Source organism: Sebastes fasciatus, chromosome 7 (genome assembly GCF_043250625.1).
Source record: "Sebastes fasciatus isolate fSebFas1 chromosome 7, fSebFas1.pri, whole genome shotgun sequence".
Classification (NCBI taxonomy): Eukaryota; Metazoa; Chordata; class Actinopteri; order Perciformes; family Sebastidae; genus Sebastes; species Sebastes fasciatus.
Window position 1 is genome coordinate 35,049,375 of NC_133801.1, and position 18,386 is coordinate 35,067,760.

At 41.2% G+C, this 18,386-nt stretch overlaps 1 protein-coding gene across 12 annotated transcripts in view; it reads left to right on the forward strand.

Annotated features, from left to right (window-relative positions):
- Positions 1 to 18,386, forward strand: part of stim1a (stromal interaction molecule 1a) — a 31,968-nt gene that overhangs the window by 10,412 nt on the left and 3,170 nt on the right. For 4 of the 12 annotated variants that reach the window (XM_074640468.1, XM_074640471.1, XM_074640470.1 and 1 more), the window contains 10 exons: positions 719 to 830; positions 1,306 to 1,421; positions 4,899 to 5,076; positions 11,443 to 11,620; positions 12,522 to 12,557; positions 13,053 to 13,220; positions 13,601 to 13,701; positions 15,600 to 15,829; positions 17,895 to 17,958; positions 18,233 to 18,328. In XM_074640468.1, the coding sequence (XP_074496569.1) occupies positions 719 to 830; positions 1,306 to 1,421; positions 4,899 to 5,076; positions 11,443 to 11,620; positions 12,522 to 12,557; positions 13,053 to 13,220; positions 13,601 to 13,701; positions 15,600 to 15,829; positions 17,895 to 17,958; positions 18,233 to 18,328 (1,279 nt within the window). Of the gene's footprint in view, positions 1 to 718; positions 831 to 1,305; positions 1,422 to 4,898; positions 5,077 to 11,442; positions 11,621 to 12,521; positions 12,558 to 13,052; positions 13,221 to 13,600; positions 13,702 to 15,599; positions 15,830 to 16,756; positions 16,838 to 17,894; positions 18,329 to 18,386 lie in introns of all 12 variants that reach the window. The other 8 variants (XM_074640474.1, XM_074640477.1, XM_074640476.1 and 5 more) reach the window with 6 other exon arrangements.

Consider the following 18,386-nt stretch of genomic DNA (forward strand, 5'->3'; position numbering starts at 1 on the left):
TTGAAATATGGCCTACTGCAATTTTCAAATCGCAGGATGAGGGGGAAATCGCAATATTTGTTAAAGGTGAAATGTGTGTCAAAATACCATTTTAAAATGAATGTTGTTGTGGTGCAGAGATTCCTGGCCTACGCCTCATATTCTACAGGCTTAAGAAAACATCTTTGTTTGGTACAGGTCCTTGTAAATATCACACCATAATCATTTTAATGTTTAAATTTAAAAAGAATCATTCCCTATAATATCGCAAATCATATCACAATTGCAATATCAGTCAAAAAATAATCCCAATTAGATTTTTTTTCAAAATGGTGCAGCCCTAGTATCTTCCCTGGTGATGCTCTGGTTGGCCTGTACTGCTGCCATCTTCAATTCTCTCTGTTTTTTCAGTCACTTCTTAAGCAAGTGAAACACATGATCAGTTGGACTGAGGTCAGCTGACTGACTGCTTGGTCCCAAGAACAACTTCTTAATTGCTCTTTCTGATTTGTCTAGGGTCACTGTTCTAAAATGAGAGGCCAAAAAGCTTCAGGTCTACAAGTACATAGTTCACTCCATATAGATGTGAACACCCTCAAACATCATTACAGATACAAGTTAGCTGTTTAATCAGGAGACATATTGTAGCTTTATCACTACTGAATTCTGCAGGTATTGGATATATGAGAATCGATGTGCAATGTAACTATATGTTTTATTTTTGTATTTTTCCCCTCAGTGTATAATTGGACAGTGGATGAGGTGGTGGAATGGCTCATCAGCTACGTGGAACTGCCACAATATGTGGACGCCTTTCGCAGGATGAATTTTAATGGGAGTGTCATGCCAAGGTAAGGGATGTCTTGACTTTTCTATCTTCTCCAAATGAAAAATGTGCCACAAATATGTTGTGGTTTATATAAGACTGGTGAGACTTTTTGTACTAAGAAATGAGAATTTAATAATTCAATGAAAGGGATAAGACTCAAACTACAAAGTGTATTTGTGACAAGTCAACAGTGATGCACAATGTGGGAATGATGCCAACACAATTGACTTGATGCAACTTCTTTAGTGCCAGCAATTAAAACCCATTTACATTACTGTCTTTAGAAGTCATTACATTCCCTATTCTGATCAGTCAGTGTCTGCTTTATTACATGTATTTTAAATTAGTGTATCTAATGGCCATTGGTGTTTTTAAATTTGAGTGGATGGATTTAGAAGATTTGTTAAGGGGTCACATTACACATTCCTCAATGGATTACACTCTTTGCTCTTCCTTCCTTGTTCCTGTAAAATGACCGTGTGTCTGTTCTCTCTCAGGCTCGCCGTAAAGAACACCACCCTGACACTCTCTATTCTGAAGATCCTGGATCGCAGCCATGTGCAGAAGTTGCATCTCAAATCGTTGGACACTGTGCTGTTTGGAGCGCCCCTGAGTATGTGATGTTTTTCTTTTTTAATTCCTTTTGCAGTTCTGATTCACACTGTCATTCATACAATATTAGTGGATTTGTTCTGGATACTTTAAAACCCTAAATTAGAGATGAGAAGAGGGGTTCAGTTTCATTATCTCTTTATGGAGGTTTAGACTTCAGTCCCATTTTATTCTCAGTTTATTATGTAGGATATCTCAAAAGTGTCAACAGAATCCAGTCAAACTTACCTGGATGCTAAAAACACTGTTACATAATGTAGTTTTCTGTTATTACTCTTTTCATTGAGATACTGATCTAGATGCAGATTGAAATAAAACATTTCAAACTTTTGTTCATCAAAACAGATTTGGAGGATTGTGCATCTTTGGTTAGTTAGTAGAGTTATGTGCACCCAACATATTTAGTTGTGGTTGTTCCTAAGAAAGGCATTGCTCACTCTGTAAATATTTTGGAACTGTTTCTTTTGCATAAAGCTGGTCATCAGAGAGGCATAAAACACCAAATGACTAAGTCAACACGTCATGGAAAAACTGAATTGATTCCTTTTGAATTGGAAGAATATTACTGTGACACATCTGCAGGGAGTTTTGAGTTTGTATTAACAGCCTACCCCCTTTACCAACATCCTGACCACTGTTGTCTACTACTCTCATTTTTCATCAGCACCTTGTCTCTGTGACATGTTGTGTTTCCTTAATTTCTTCAGTCAGTCACAGACTCACTGGTGTACTCATTTACTCACTTTAGTCGGCCCACCTTTGATACGTAAGGTAAATCCTGTTACCACCTGTATCAGTTTCTTGGATTGAGAAAATGAGCTGAGGGTCAGACCACACTGCTCTGTATTCCAGACACTCCCCTCTACGTACTGAGACAAATGAACACACCGCTCATCCTCTCACTCTCCAGTAACACTGCTCCACTTCTGTAACTACAGATTGTAGTCCTTCAGGTTTTCTTTTTTTCCCTTTAGGGGTGCGTCACATCACAATGGATGGGGTGTGTCTCAGTTGTCGTACCTCTTGGCAGTACTTTATATTTTCTTTACGTAACCTGTGTTGACATTGGGATAACATGTTCCCAGAATGGCTGCCATATCTATTTTTCTTTTCAAGAAAAACAACATGTTTGTTGTTGAAAGCTTAGTTACAGTCTGACAGCTGAATACTCATATTTTGCATTACTGAGCTAGAAAGTCAGGAAAATTCTGGACTAGGTGTTGTGAAAAATATGACTCTTTAGAGCTTACACAAAACAGTAATGGTGAACAGAGACTTCCCCAGCCTTGAGGTTCGAACCTTTTTTACTGGAGAACAACTAAGATGGCTAAATAATGGGGTGGAACGGTGCATATTTGGAAGAGGAGTGCCGATGAAGGCGGATGTACAGTATGTGATCATCAGAATTTTTTTTTAATGAACCTTCATATAAAGCAGTCATTTGCATTAGAAAGAAATTGCACAGGGGGACAGTGTGTAGTGGTCTGTGTCTGGCATGTGTCATTGTGGACGTGTTTTGTACGAGTCACACCCGAAGGGAGACATTAGCGAGCGCTGTCTGGCTTTGACAGCCTCTCAAAGCCAGGGGGTCCCACTAATAGTCAGTCTGACTCACTGTGTGTAGCAGCAGCCTTTTAAGACACATCTCACAATGGGGTGATCCTAATCTAGTGGACAGTTGTGTAATAATAATTAACCCAAGCACATTTCCAGTTTTGTGGTTAATTAAATGTCACTTTATGCTCTCCAGGAGGTATTTTTCTGAAAGAGAGTGAATGTAGTGTTCACTGTGTGCAACTCGGGTGATGACAGAAAGCCAACTTTGTGTCCTGCTGAGGACAGATAGTTTTGTAAGAGCAGTAAATAGAACCAAGAGAACAGTCTACAATAGGAAATTCTTTTATTTTATCTCAGAGATAATGCACAGTATTTCCTTTTTAAAGCGGCAGAATGTTTTTAGACATCAGTTGGTAAAAATTCCACAATAACCTTTCAGCATATTGTAATTCAATCAAACAAAGTTACTGTAATGTCTATTTCTTGCGTAAAATATTTTCAGAAACATCTTGTAGTGTAATGTTTAGCTTTAAAATGAGAAAGTTTGCTTTGGCTGGTGGGTGGTGCTTGGTATTTCCCATGGCGGCCAGATCACAAACTCATTTTCTGACAGGATATAGTGACCGTTTTATAGAAATAACTTTTTTAAAATCATATTTGCTCCAATCTGCCTACTGCTGCTTTAACCATCTGTGCTCAGTCACAATGCAGACCCAACGTGCATTTCAGTTAAATATTGTGACCTGATTTTGGGGAGTTGTCCTGGTTAAGAGGTAATGGTCTGCTTATACTGGCCTAGGAAGAGACAGGAGCAGTGGTTCACTGCTGAGCTGTCCTGTAGATTTTCTGTTGCTCTGTTCTGGTTTGTTACTTTGACACAATAACGAGCACAGCTGGTTCCTCGACTCTGATGAACCTGTGTTTGTTCTGGACTCTATAAGCAACTCTACAGGAATATACACAGCCCTCCTGAAAGATCATTTAGCACAAGCTAGAGACTTGGTGATGTGTCTTTTACCATACAGAGAGTTCATGTGAAGAGTTGTTGGATTCATGGTGTGACTTGGCTTGGCCCTGTTTCAATAACAGCCAGTGGTACAGGAACATGTTTATAAAGAACAATGTTTTAAGGTGGAATGTCCTCCTGATCATATCTAAAGAGAAACAAGCCTGTACTGACTTTTTCCTCCTAATTTCACTTCCTTTTTGTCTCACTCCAGGAAGTAGAAGTCGTGTTTTTGACATCTCTTTCCCGCACACCCCTCAACAGGTTTCGCAAGATAAACTTGTGTGGCTTGAAATTCAGGCTGTGTGTCAAATGCTGCATGACACCATCAAATGACAAATGGACTTTTTAAACCCAAACTTTATTATGGGTTTAATTTTACGATTGTTAAAATTCTCCTATCTGATCTAAGGCTTCTTACAAATGGGATAGCTGCTTTCTCGCTGCTGTGACTTCTAATAGCTAGGAATCCCTCACAATAACAACATGACAGCACTTTAGGTATTATTAGGGTTTGATTCATAGCTCCTCATGTTTACCAAAATGTTATAGTTGCCATTGTTTGGTTTTCTGTGCATGTTTGTTAGCATTGGTTACCAGCCTGAAATAGGCCGTGTTAAGCTGGCTTTATGGTGGTCTTTTGCACTAGGCCTCTCTCACCGCAACCTGAACTTGTGCTACTGACTCTTCTATTTGTGTCTCTCCACTCCAACACTTGCAGTATGACTAGGCTGTTCACCACATCCTGGTGAAGCTTGCTCATTGTTAGAAGCAGCTTTATCGAATGATCTTGATCTATATTGCCTGGTTGAAATACAGATCCGCTTCTAGACATGTAGGTTTATGTTATTTTGATTTTGATGTAAATTACCATGCGGATATGTAACTTCTCTTCTTTTTTTCTCTTTATATCAGTGAACAGACATAACCACTTGAAGGACTTCATGCTGGTGGTGTCAATAGTCATAGGCATGGGTGGCTGCTGGTTTGCCTACATCCAGAACCGCTACTCGAAGGACCACATGAAGAAGATGATGACAGACCTGGAGGGCCTGCAGAGAGCTGAACAGAGTCTGCATGACCTACAGCAGAAGTGAGGGTTTTTCCCACCACCCACACAACAAACCGTGCTATACTCTACAAGTACTCTATTGTGTACACATACCATTGGTTTCCACATAACACAGTATTAAATGGGGCACAGCTTTTCTTTGTCTTCACATTAGAACTTTTGAACATGCAACAAATACATTTATACCCAACCATATTCTTCTCTACAGTAGGTCTCAAACACAACCTTAAACTGACTTCAAACTAACTTTAACTCAATAGTATGTTGATGACTAATAATTATGAAGCTTAAAACTAACATCAGCCAGCCAGTGTTGGTGTTGACTGGTAGCGCTGCTTACATGTTCCACATGTGCAGTAAGTTATTCCTCTCACGCACCCATAGTCATTGACTTATTTTTCCCCCGACACTGTTAGCTTAATCTTAAATTAATTGATCACTATCAACTGAGACAGATGATGATGGTCTAGATAACAGCCTTTCTCATTCATCCTTTGGTGTGTGAAATGGCACCCCTGCACCCCCCCTCCCTTTTTTCCCCCCCTGAATCTTAAGGTTTTATTTCACAAAAGTGTATTTCTCCTGGTGTTAGGTGAAGCAGGGATTCATTCAAAGGAGGCAGCATGCAGGGCATCCTATCAGTCTCAATTCTTTTACAATGCAAATAAGAATTTGCATATATATATATATATATATATATATATATATATATATATATATATATATACTGTAATTATCACCTCAGTCATATACTTTCACAGGATTGCATATACAGAGTCACATTGTTCTAAAATGGGAAGTGAAAGATTGGAAGAGCTGCACTATGATTCATTGGACAGACCTTTAGATAATGGCTATAGACGACTTCAACAAGTCACATTTCAATTCAATTTATCCATTAAATTAGATGAAAACCTTTTTATGGCAAGATTTATATAATATAGATACCAGACTGGTTGAAGGAACAGTCTTTGCAGTCTGAGTTTGGGTGTGCCGTTTGAACAGCTGGAATGGTGTTTAAGCTGGTTTGACAGGTCTGTACAACTCACCAAACAGGAGGTACCATTTGTAGCTCAAAGGGCCATCTTCATCTTTTAGTTGGAAGCCTCAACATCTGACTTAAGAGTCAGCTGCAACTCAGCATTGCATTGACAAGCTAACATCCAAGAGCAATGTTTTCCACATTGAATATTTAAATGCATTGCATTTCCACAAAGACTTTTGAAAAGGCAAAAAACAAACGCAAAGTTCAAGTTTGGGTTGGTGGCATTGATATGGATATGGCACAATTTTTTTTTTTTCATTCATTAGACCAATTTTTGACTAAACAATAGCGGACCGGCACTAATCTCAGTAACAAATGCTGCTGCATATGACAGCTCAGCTGAGTGCGGAGACCATCAGGGTTTGGCCGGCTCCCAAGCATGACCATAAAATCACAGGACCTGCTGCTGTGAGGCCCCTAGATGCATATGATCAAGGCATGCAGTTAGGCTTCTTAAGTTAATTGTATATATTGGGAAACACTGAGTATATTTGGTAGCATTGGCTGGAGTAATACAAACTCTGTATCTGACTGTGGTGGTGAAGAGATCCCTTAGATCTCAGTTTAGCAGCCAATTTTCTTTGCAGCCCTTACCTATGATCATACAGTAAGCTTTGACAAGTGATCAAAAGCATACCTTGTGGACACAAGCAGTCAAGATGAGACTTCTCTGCTAGGTGGCTAGCCTCAGTCTGATGCTACAATGTGGAGCTCAATGATTTTTGTTATTGAGCTGCTGCTCCTTCACAGTGAGAGGAGCCAGCTGAGGTGGTTGGTTGCCCCTGGGCGTCTTGCTTTAGGAACTTAATCAACACTGACCTCTTGAATACTTTCTGTCCTTCATAGATTTGTACCAAAAATGGGGTTGACCTCTGTGAACCTTGAAGTTTAGCCATTACTAAACAATGCTTGTGAATGTGTGTGTGTATGCAGTATCACAGGATACTGCACACTGACACCTGGTATAATCAGGCCATTGCTGCCTTAATGATTAAATGTTCTGAAAAGGGACATTTATGGCTGTCCTTCTAAACAAATTCTTAGCTGACTAACACTCATACGATTTGCCGACTAATCGATTAGTTGATTTAATCAACAGATATGTAAAACTGAGTTTCTCCACAAAGAATCATGCAAAAGCATCACTTTAATTCTTGTTTACCAAAGATGCAAGTTTCTTGGAAATAAGTCATTCAGCATGAAAAAAGCATGAAAAAATGACTCCTCAACTAAAGAAATTACAGTCGACTAAGACCAAAACAACCAGTTAGTCGACTAATCGACCTAGAGGGGGCAGTCCTAGAGATGTTTTGAAATAAAGCACCCTAAATAGAGCCAAATTCAGTGTCCAGTCAGGAAGGTTATAAGATAAATGTAACTGTTTTGGTCCTGTTAATACTTCAAAGAATGCTCGGAATGTGCTTTTAAGCGTGCACTGTCTCCTCTTATTCCTTTTAAAGGATACTCAAACACAGCTTCATCTCATACACAGGTCTGTTTTTTTTTCTTTTAAAAGGATAAGGCATTAGTAAGGTAGACAGATAGTGCCATCAAATTGTCTAAAGTCACAATGAAATGGCTCTTGTTTTTTGCTGCTGATGTTTTGCATCTGTAATTCTAAGTATTACTGATTAAAATATGTTACTGGGACTCAGGCAGAACTTAACATGAAAAGTGAGCTGCCTTCACTGTAGTTGTATTTTTCTGTCCCACAAATGCATCGCAATGAATTGCATTTTGTACTTGCGAAGTTGCAGCTTTTCAGTGTCTGAAAGGCAGCCAGATACAATTGTTGTCAGAGATGTGATGGTGTTTTTGATGTAGGCTACACCTGCTGGTTCTCATGTTGTCATTGAAAACATAAGGATTCATCTTCTATTTATGATTTTTCATAAATATCTGTCGATTAGTTTTTGACATTGTGTACAAAGTTCAATTTGTCCTGAGGTTGATCGTAAAGCAAAACTCAGCGAGTGTCCAAAATGGAAAGTGTTTAACCTCTGGGGAGCAGTGAGAGGCGTTGCCATATGACTGTTCAACATTCCTGTCTAGATGCTTGGGGACACTGAACAGGGAGAGATGAGCTGTTGTGCTGTAGTCAGGGTCTGAAACTAACTTTCTTCACTTCCTGCCACAGTGGCAGGCAAGTATTTTTTTTGTCTGCCACTCAGAAATTCTATCTGCCACTTTTGAAATCACTGCGCTAAATGAAGGAATAACATTTTAGATCTGATGTCATTCAATGCTTAATATATTTTACACAAAAAACATTATATACATGGTAAATTAAAGTGTTCAAATTTCACCGTAGCTTCTGGGGGAGCCCTATTCTTTGGGGCAGGGAGGGTACTGTACTCTCCTCTTATTCCTTTAAAGGATACTCAAACACAGTTTCATCTCATACACAGGTCTGTTTTGTTTTTACAGCATGCTTATGCGTCATTGTGCATACATAACTGTGGGGAATTATCAATACAGAGGAAGAGGAAGGATATTCACGGAGGCATGAAATACCAAGGAATTGGACAACTAGGAACCGGTTCTCTATTCCCATCACTAGCGTTTTCCCTGTCTGCCAAAGTGGTGCAATAGGCAGGTGGGAGGGGCTAATTTCAGACCCTGCCTGTAGGCATCACAACTTTCACTCTACCCTTATTGCCCACATGAGTTGCTCTTTGTATCAGCTAGCTGTTTAGGAGACACAGCTTGTTGAAACATGACCTGCTCTGATGAACATAGCAAATGGACTGTAAAGACAGACTGAGATTGGTGTTAGTGTCAGCCTTGGATTCTTAATTTTCTGTACAGTAACACCTCTACCTGTTGCACTGTAGTAGCTCAGTCATGGCTCCTGTGCATGCATATTTTACATAATATATATGAGGTGCAATTCTTTATTGGAGAAGTACAATAAGGGAGTGGAAAGTATTTTTGTGGGGTTTTTTTGCCTACTAAATACCAATCAAGAGAGCCACTGACTGCTCCAGTGGGGACAAGCCATTGAGGTCAAACTCTGTCTGTGTTTCCTCTGTGGCTTTATACTTGGATCACTTGTGAAAACATACCTGCCAATGCCAACTTTGAAGTTGGCTCTGACATTTCTTTCCTCGCTAAGCTAGTTGCTCATACTTAATTCTCCTCTGCAGCTTTTAATAAATCTTGAAGGTAAAAGTGCAGACATTATTCATCGTGTTATGCAGATACGCAAACTTACTATCGCAGATTGTAATACTGTATCTTGTTGGCTGTTTGGGACTCCGCTGTGATGCGGTACCCTGACCAGTGCAGACATTGCGTTCTATCTCATATCCCAAAGTTCTGCTACGCTTTGAGCATTACAGTATAATTCATCTGCTGTAATAGTAGCGTTGTGCAACCACATTTAAATAATCTGTGGTGGATGAGAGCTCAGAGGAAGGCCAAGCAAACCAATTGTCTCGTGCCTTTTCTCATAAAGTAGAATATGTCCCATAAAGCGTAATCATTTTAAAATACTTATTCATTATACTGAGGATTTGCAGTAGCTTGTGTATTAATCTTATGTATTCATAATCAAAAGCCAATGTTAAGCAGTCAAGCTAACCTATACAGTTACATGTGTTTGGAGCTGAGAGAGTTAGAGAGAGAGAGAGAGAGAGAGAGAGAGAGAGAGAGAGAGAGGTATGTCCTCTGTCTGTAGCCATGCCTCCTTTCTGATCCCTGCTGCCAGCTGCTGTCTTTCCATACCTTCAAGCAGATCCTGTGGTGGTATCAAGTAGCCTGGCCCAGCCGTGGCTGCCCTGTTGGGAGACAGTGGGAGGAGGCTTTGACTGGAGCTGGATTTCCCGGGTGCCTTTTACAGCGCTGTTTGACCCAGCCTCTGCCTCACTGGTGGGAGACTGTGATAAGCATGACTGCTTAACATGTCAGCTCTTGTGCTAATTCACCCCCCATTTGGATTGGGGTGTGGTGTGCAGACAGACATCCTGGAAAAGGGACACGGACAACAGCATTGCATGTGATAGGCTTTAAGTTGGCACCTTGCATGGCAGCAGTCTCTGCCGTCAGTGTATGAATGTGTGTGTGAATGGGTGAATGCTGACATGTAGTGTAAAGAGCTTTGAGTGGTCAGAAGACTAGAAAAGTGCTATATAAATGCAAGTCCATTTACTGTTTAATAACTTTTCTTTCAACGTTTTATCAGCTCAGGGAAGCATTAGGGAAATAAGATATATACATATGTAGTAATATATTAGCGTACAAAAAGTTGTGGGTTATTATTTACCTTAGCCTGCAAAGTGTGCAGAGACATTCAGTCTACGTCCTATGAGCCTTGCAAGGCAGGTCAGGTGAAACGGCATTAGTCGTCTTCACGCTGGGCATTGTAGCTCTGCCAGTGCCCTCGAATCTTAGCTAGAGAATGGCAGAGGTCAGGGTCGAAAGCATTAGCAGGACTGCCCACCACCCACATTTTCCATAGCTGGCTCTCTGGATCACCTTTCATTTCTCTGCTGCTCCCTCTGCTGTTGTGTTCAGCCCGACAAGAGGAGAGTGCTTCTCCCCGGTGACTGAAATGTAGTACTGCTTCCTGCCCTCTAATGTCTGGAGACTAAAAGCAAGATTTTTCTGTTGTAGTTTTGTTGTCATAAGTTGCAGTATTACATGTAACAATGGAATTCCAAAGTCCCAATAACTGCTTAGCCAGATGAGGGACTATTCAGGTAAAGGTCAGTATCATTACCTGAGAGCCCCCACATTAGGTGTACAGATCAAATGAAACTGTTTATTTCTTGGTTTAAATTGTTGGATAAATATTCTATTCCTGCATACCTGTTAATCACAATAGTTATGCTGAGGATTAGCTCTTTTTACAGATTATAGTAACTGCATAAATTATATATATATAATTTATATATAAAATGATGTCATTGGTGACAAGCCCTTCTTCTTTTATAGGAGGCTAGTCTAAAAATATCCCTCATACAAACCAACACATAGGATACTACAGGAGCATTAGATACCACACCACACCGTACTGTTCTAAAGTTACATGGTGGCAGCTGTTCCCATTCTTCGCTCTGCCCCCTCTGATGTCAGTTTATTGTGAGCTGCCTAGCAGCTGGCTGTGGCTCTCTGCTTTCTACATGGTAGCCATTGTTTCCGGTGATTCAGAGCTGATGTAAGTCCTACATTCCACACATACATTGCACTCACATGCTTACACGTCATGCCTGCCCACAGACACTGGCACCTACTATGCTTTGTTTCTTTGTTTGGCCTTATTACAGTAAGCAGCCACTGATGTCCTGCTTCTAAGACAATTGAAAATAATTGTCTCTCTTTGTACCGCTCCTTGTTCTCAGGCTGCAGATCGCCCAGGAGGAGCACCGTACAGTAGAAGTAGAGAAGGTGAACCTGGAGCAGAAGCTGAGGGATGAGATCAACGCAGCCAAGCAGGAGGCCCAGCGTCTGAGGGAGCTGCGCGAGGGCACAGAGAATGAACTGAGTCGACAGAAATACGCTGAAGAAGAGCTCGATCAGGTACTTGTAAAGTGATGAATGTAAGTCTTTCAAAGTTAACGCACTAATAACGCGTTAACGGAAAAAAAATTTTTACGCCACTACTTTTTTATAACGCAATAATGTGAGATTTTTAGGTTGTAGCGGGCTCAGTTTTAATGCTAGAAGTGAAGTGAAGATACTGGTATCATATGAAACTAGAAAACCTAAGGAATCCATTGGTGCTAAGCACATCGTACTTCCGTGTCGTGAAGGAGGCTCAATGACGCTCCAAACTTGCACTAAATTTTGGCGAGGAAAAGCTGGCATGGCCATCTTCAAAGAAATCCCTTGACCTGAAAACGGGTTCTACGGGTACCCACAATTCTTCCCTCTACAGACATTCCCACTTTATGATCATCACATGCAGTTCGGGGGCAAGTCATAGTCAAGTCACCACACTGACACACTGACAGCTGTTGGTGCCTGTTGGGTTTGAATTTGCCATGTTAGGATTTGAGCATATTTGTTATGCTAAATGCAGTACCTGTGAAGGTTTCTGGACAATAGTTGTCATTGTTTTGTGTTGTTAATTGATTTACAATAATAAATATATACATACATTTGCATAAAGCAGCATATTTGCCCACTCCCATGTTGATAAGAGTATTAAATACTTGACAAATCTTCCTTTAAGGTACATTTTGAACAGATGCAAAATGTGTGATTAATTTGGGATTAATCACGATTAAATACTTTAATCGATTGACAGCCCTAGATGAACGTGATTTGGAGTTTGTAGTTCAGCACAAAGGAGAAGCACTGAGACTGAGAGAATGGTGTGAACCTACAAAGTGGCAACTGCACAGTATATTTAGTTTCATCAGATTCACACTGGCTATAGTATACAGTACATACGCCCACTTCAGTCTTTGTCCATTAGGAATTTGGCAGCAACAGTACAGCACATCCCACACAAGTAAGTAAAACACATGAATATTTGGTTGAAGGACTATCACGGTGATCTAATTCAGACACCTTTGTCACCATTTTTTTTTTCCATTCAGAAACACGGTGATAAATTGGAAACATGCACGGCTTTCAGATTCAGTAGTTTCACGATTTACTTCCTTACTCTCCTATATCCAGGAGGCAAGTGCCATGATCCATCAGTCCTCAACTATAAACACAGTTTAAATGATCTTGAGACGTGCCAGCCTTTTGTATGTGTGTGTTCTAAAGCTTTGCGACATCTTACAGCTATTAAGACAATCATTTTCAACAAATTGTGTGTCAATAGTAAAAGATTTTTTTTATAGTAGCACTTACATTTTGGTAATTCTCCCATTTACAAATCAGAAAATCCTACGAATAAAATAATCATTGTCAAGAATGTGTTGCTAGATAATATACATTTTATAGGTGTATTGTTTTCTGTTTAAATTTGTCACCTAATGTTTGACACTTGTTGCAGGTGCGCATGGCGTTGAAGAAGGCAGAGAAGGAGCTGGAGTCCAGGAGCAGCTGGTCACCACCAGAGTCTCTCCAGAAGTGGCTGCAGCTCACCCACGAGGTGGAAGTGCAGTACTACAACATCAAGAAGCAAAATGCTGAACGGCAGCTCCTGGTGGCCAAAGAAGGGGTAAGCATGTAACAAACCTAAAGGGGGATGTCCTTTAAGAGTTGATGTTATTACCTTGATTTGAGCATATATTTACAATGTATGGAATATTTTCCAAAGCACCTATTTTACAAAGATACCTGTGGCACCTAAGATTTGAGACTAGCCTCTCAATAATATCTTCCCTGAGAAATTGGGTGTATATACAGTAAGTTGTTAAGGCAGTAAAAATGAAGGCAGCCTCATTAAGTATTCCTGATTATGGTCTTGTGAAACAGCCGTTCATGTTCTTGAATACTCATTGGACTGTTGTTGTGCCTTGGAACAAGATTCCTCTTTGACACAGTGTGTGGATAATGTCAGTACAGCAGAGATACATGTTTGGTCATTTGTTTTCACAGGCAGAGAAGATAAAGAATAAGAGGAAAACACTCTTTGGGACTTTCCATGTGGCTCACAGCTCCTCTCTGGATGATGTGGACCACAAAATACTGGCAGCAAAGTAAGTCTGAGATTGTAATTGTGGAATACGTTTCATCGAAACAAACAGCATTTTCATTTGAAGAAAAAAAAAGTGACTTAAAGCTCAAGTAGGCAGGCTGGAGCAAATATGATTAAAACAAGTTATTTTTTATAAAACAGTTGCTATATCGTGACAATAGTACATGAAACAGGTAACCTGAAAAAAATCATGTGCCTCTGTGTTCTCCGGTGCTCCTAACGGCATCTGCAAGGTTTCACAGACCGGAGGAAAACAAGCAGTCAGAGCTGATCTGAGATCTGCTGTCCATCTGCTGTCTATGAGAGCCGGCTGTCACTCGCAAACTCGGACCAAACATTCAAACTAGGCAGCGCTGATCAAATATGAATCAATATTCTGTTACTGTAATGTCTATTTCTCTCCTCAAATGTTTCAGAATCATCTTGAAGTGCACTGTTTAGCTGTAGAATGAGAACGTTTGTGACCCGGCATCCATGTTGAGATCAGGTTGAGATGGCTTGAAGGAGCGCCAAGTTCCGGTCACATGATCGGAGCACAGCCAATAAGAACGCTCTCTCTCTGAAATGACCTGTGATTGGTCAAAGTCTCCCGTCACGGGCTAGATGTTCTAAAGCCTGAAAACAGAGCCATGAGGAGGTGCAGAAGTCTAGTTATCTCTCAGAACACTTGAATTACAATATGCTGAAAGGTTATTGTGGATTTTTTGCCCAATGATGCCAAAAATATACTGACTACTGCCACTTTAAGCCCCATTCAGACAGGATTAACATCACAGGGGGAGGAGGGTAATGAAATATTCACTGTGCTCTTCTGTAAGTTTACTCATTCTGGACAGTATTTTAACCTTTTCCACTCCTCCACTCTTTTTCATAGACCAATTTTTGTCTTTTTTGGGGGATTACAGGGGGTCCTTAAGGGGAGATAGCAGGTCAACAGGATATGTCAAAACCAAGTGGTGTACATCATCTGAAGATTAATTTGAGATGCAGCTCAGCACTGTGTGTCAAGTTGTTCTAGTCATAAATCAGAAATAATAAAAAAAAAAGATTAAGTAATTCATTAATTAAAATAAATTGTGAAAGTGTATAAGGGCTAAGAACATTATGATAGAAGTATGTGATGGCAAGGCCCATGCTCTAGTAAGTCTCATAAGTTATTGTAGACATGTTTGGGGGTTGATACCATAGATAGATTTAACCATTTCTTGCCACTCAAGAATTGATAATGGTCGAAAATCCCTCCAAAATACCACATTAAGACACCAAGACCTTGAGGAATACCATAGAAAAAGCCATACTGTGATTTGGTATCAAAAACTTTTGACATTTGGAGATTTCGGCAAGAATTGCATTTTTCGGCAATCGGATGGCGAGCACTTGTGTTCTGGAAACTGCTCAGAAACCCCCTTATTGTCAGTCTGGCTAGGAAAGCCATCCATCCTCTGAATGCTCTAGGACCACAAATTAGAGACTTGGAGTCTACGTCTCGGATTTGTGGCTGTAAAGTTTCATGAGCCTGTGATTACCCTAGAGGTCACAACGGGTCATTTTATACAGGGAGGTCAAATTTAAAAAAGAGAATGGTCTCACTACAATGAAATGGCTACTTTGGGGACTAACATCATCACACATGAATGTAGTTGGGCTCATTGGATCCACGAGAGTCTGACATTACAGCAGCCCACTTGATGAGCTCTTTCTCTCCTTTTTGTTCTTCTTTTTGTTGTGGTATTGCTTCCCAGATCGGCTTACGTGTGGATGTTAACATGTTTCCGTCTATCAGATTAGCGAAAACATTTACTTTCAGTTTTGGATATCATGTCTCTTTATAAAGTGATAATAAGTTACTTTTCCTCTGGACTTATCTCTCGTCTCCTACTTTCCCCTCATCTTTCACAGACAAGCCCTGGGTGAGGTGACGGCGGCTCTGCGGGAGAGGCTTCACCGTTGGCAGCAGATAGAGATCCTCACAGGCTTTACCATCGTCAACAACCCAGGCCTTCCCTCTCTGGCCTCGTCCCTCAACCTCGATCCCAGCTTCATGGGCGGCAGAGCTACACCTCAGCACTTCATCATGACCGACGACATGGACGACTTGGATGAGGATATCGTGCCTGGAACTCTGCAATGTAAGAGTTCGACCGAATCTCTGGGCCATTCTGGGGGTTTTAGCAAACGAACCCCTAAACCCTCCAAGGCCCTGCTGGGAAAATCCAAAAATCAGCCCACATGAGAATTTGGACCTTTTTTTTTTCATGCTACAAAAAAGCTGAATCTGTCCTTGTGGCCTCCCTGGTGATGGAGGTAGTGAGGATCACACATGTCTATGATTGAACGAGTGTTGTTTTACATTTGTATGACGTGTATCATGTAAATTCACACAATTGTCTTGTTCTTTTACACACAATTCAAGCTAATGCCTTTTGTTGATTTGTTCTCATTTTGGATAAAACGTGTTGACTTGACTCAGTCCATATGGGAGACTGAACCTGTGACTTTCCTCTGGAAATTGAAATGTCAAGAAAAATATACCTCTTGATGAGAACAAGTTTTGTGCTGACCTATTTGTAGTGGTTGTGTCCTAATAACGTTCTACGAGCCTTTTTGAATCACATTTTGGTCAAAGAGCTGCAACTAAAGGAAGCGTATTAAATGCAGTCAATTTAAATTATTTAGGTTGAATATAAGACAAAATCTGCCCATCATTTTTACAAGGTCCTTATGTACAAAACCTCTTATTATTCTCACTGCAGGAGTCTTGGTTAAACACATCTCACACATCTTTATCTCATCAACAAAATACAAAATTCTAATGACCATAATGCTGTCTAACCATGTTGTTACGTACTCTATATTTTACTTATTATTATGGTAAAACACATACGGTTTGGGTTTGACTAACTGCAGGCGAAACTTGTTCTGCAGAATCCTATTCCGACCGCAATAGTGAGTAAGTCTTTTAATAATTAACTGCACTCCCTATCTCACTCCCCTCTGTCCCTCCACCACCTGTCTGGCATTTGGCTTCCTCTGCTGCCTCATTGGGCTAACTACAGATTGCACCCGACTCTTGGAACGGCGAGCCAGCGACCAGTGGTCCGACGGTTCAGACTGTCAGCACATGTGGAAATATCCTGGTTGGCCATTTATTCATGCCCCAATTCAGTCCTCAGTTTGGCACCTCTGTCTCTCCCCTTGACTCAAAGCCACACAGAGCTGTAATATGTTTGAATTGGACAGTACGCTGCAGATGGACACAGCTGAGAAACCACTCCATGCTGCGTTGATCTGACCAGTTGCTTGCCTGCCACATTTACCCCCTCTTTACCAAATCTTGTCACCTCCCAGTGCACCCCTGCTTTCTTCCCATAGTGATTTGTCACTTACTTTTCTTGTAAATGGGCACTTTCTAAATATTGTTTTTTCTTTTTATTTAAACAAGATGTCTAAGTTGGTAACACCTTCAGTTTTCTCCTTTTGTTTGATATAATATTGTTCCTTGTGAGAAGGAGAGGTAAAACAGTGGTGTTGGTATGTTATCATAATGTAATAATGACAAATGAGTGAATGGGATTTATCTTAAAGGCAGGGTTGACGATGTTCTCCAGTATACACTACTAGAGCCGTCATCTGTAGCTGCTGTAATCCTGTAAAAACGTCTACCAATCACTGCCTCGTGGTCCGCCTGGAAAGAACCAATCAGATGCCTCGCTGCCTCCCTGTTCGTTCTCTCACCTTGGCGCGCACCAGCCTGAACTCAAAGCGCGTCGCCGCCGCACGTTTCCTGGAGAATGGAAGAGAGAACTCAGCCCTGCAGTAGCACTGCCACGGTTACTGGTCATGAGGTAGCGTTGTTGAGTTGAGGTCCTCTCTCCGCTCTGTGTCTGTGCAGTAGTTAATATGGGGCGGTGCTCGTGCATGTGTGTTGGGGGGCGTTGCATTGGAAGGAGCCCCGAGGAGAGGGGGGGGTTTAGACGGAGCTCCTGAGGTGACGCTACTTTCAAATTATGCAAGCTTTCCAACATCGTCCACCCTACCTTTAATCATATCCCAGTGTTTGAAGTCGGTTTAAGTCGAGAGAAAAGTATCCAGCACCTGAGCATCTTTCCACTAACCTCCTCGTAAGTCTCCCCCTGTCCGGCACACTGTATTTTACAAGTGGTTGTTGATAATGCTGTTGTTTTGTGCCCACAGCTCCCAGTATGATGTCCCTGCGTCAACGCCACATTGACCCCCAGCTGGCCATGGGCTCCCAGAGGTTGGTAGAGAGTTGCCTGTTGGCGGGGCAGCAGGGGGAGGGAACCCCATATCCATCCAGGTCTAGGGCTACCCTCAGACAGTCCCGCAGCCAGTCGTTTGGGCAGCTCGAGTGTCTCCCTCTGTCTCCTCTTTCCTCGGCCGTGTCTCACCCCTCCATCATCTGTGCTTCCTTAAACCTAAACCCTCATTCCAAGTCTTCCTCTTCCTCCTGTTTACCCAGCTCTGTGGGCGGCTTCGTAGCCCCTCATTCCTCCCATATGTATCATTTCCAGCCCATGGACCCAATTCCTGATGTCTCCAACGCGCACCCCTTGTACAGCGACAGCCACGGGTACCCGTCTCCTTCCACTTCTCCACACACATCGCATGTGCGTGGATGTGTATTTTTACCACCTGTCATTTCATTTGAACGCGTGTATCATACTG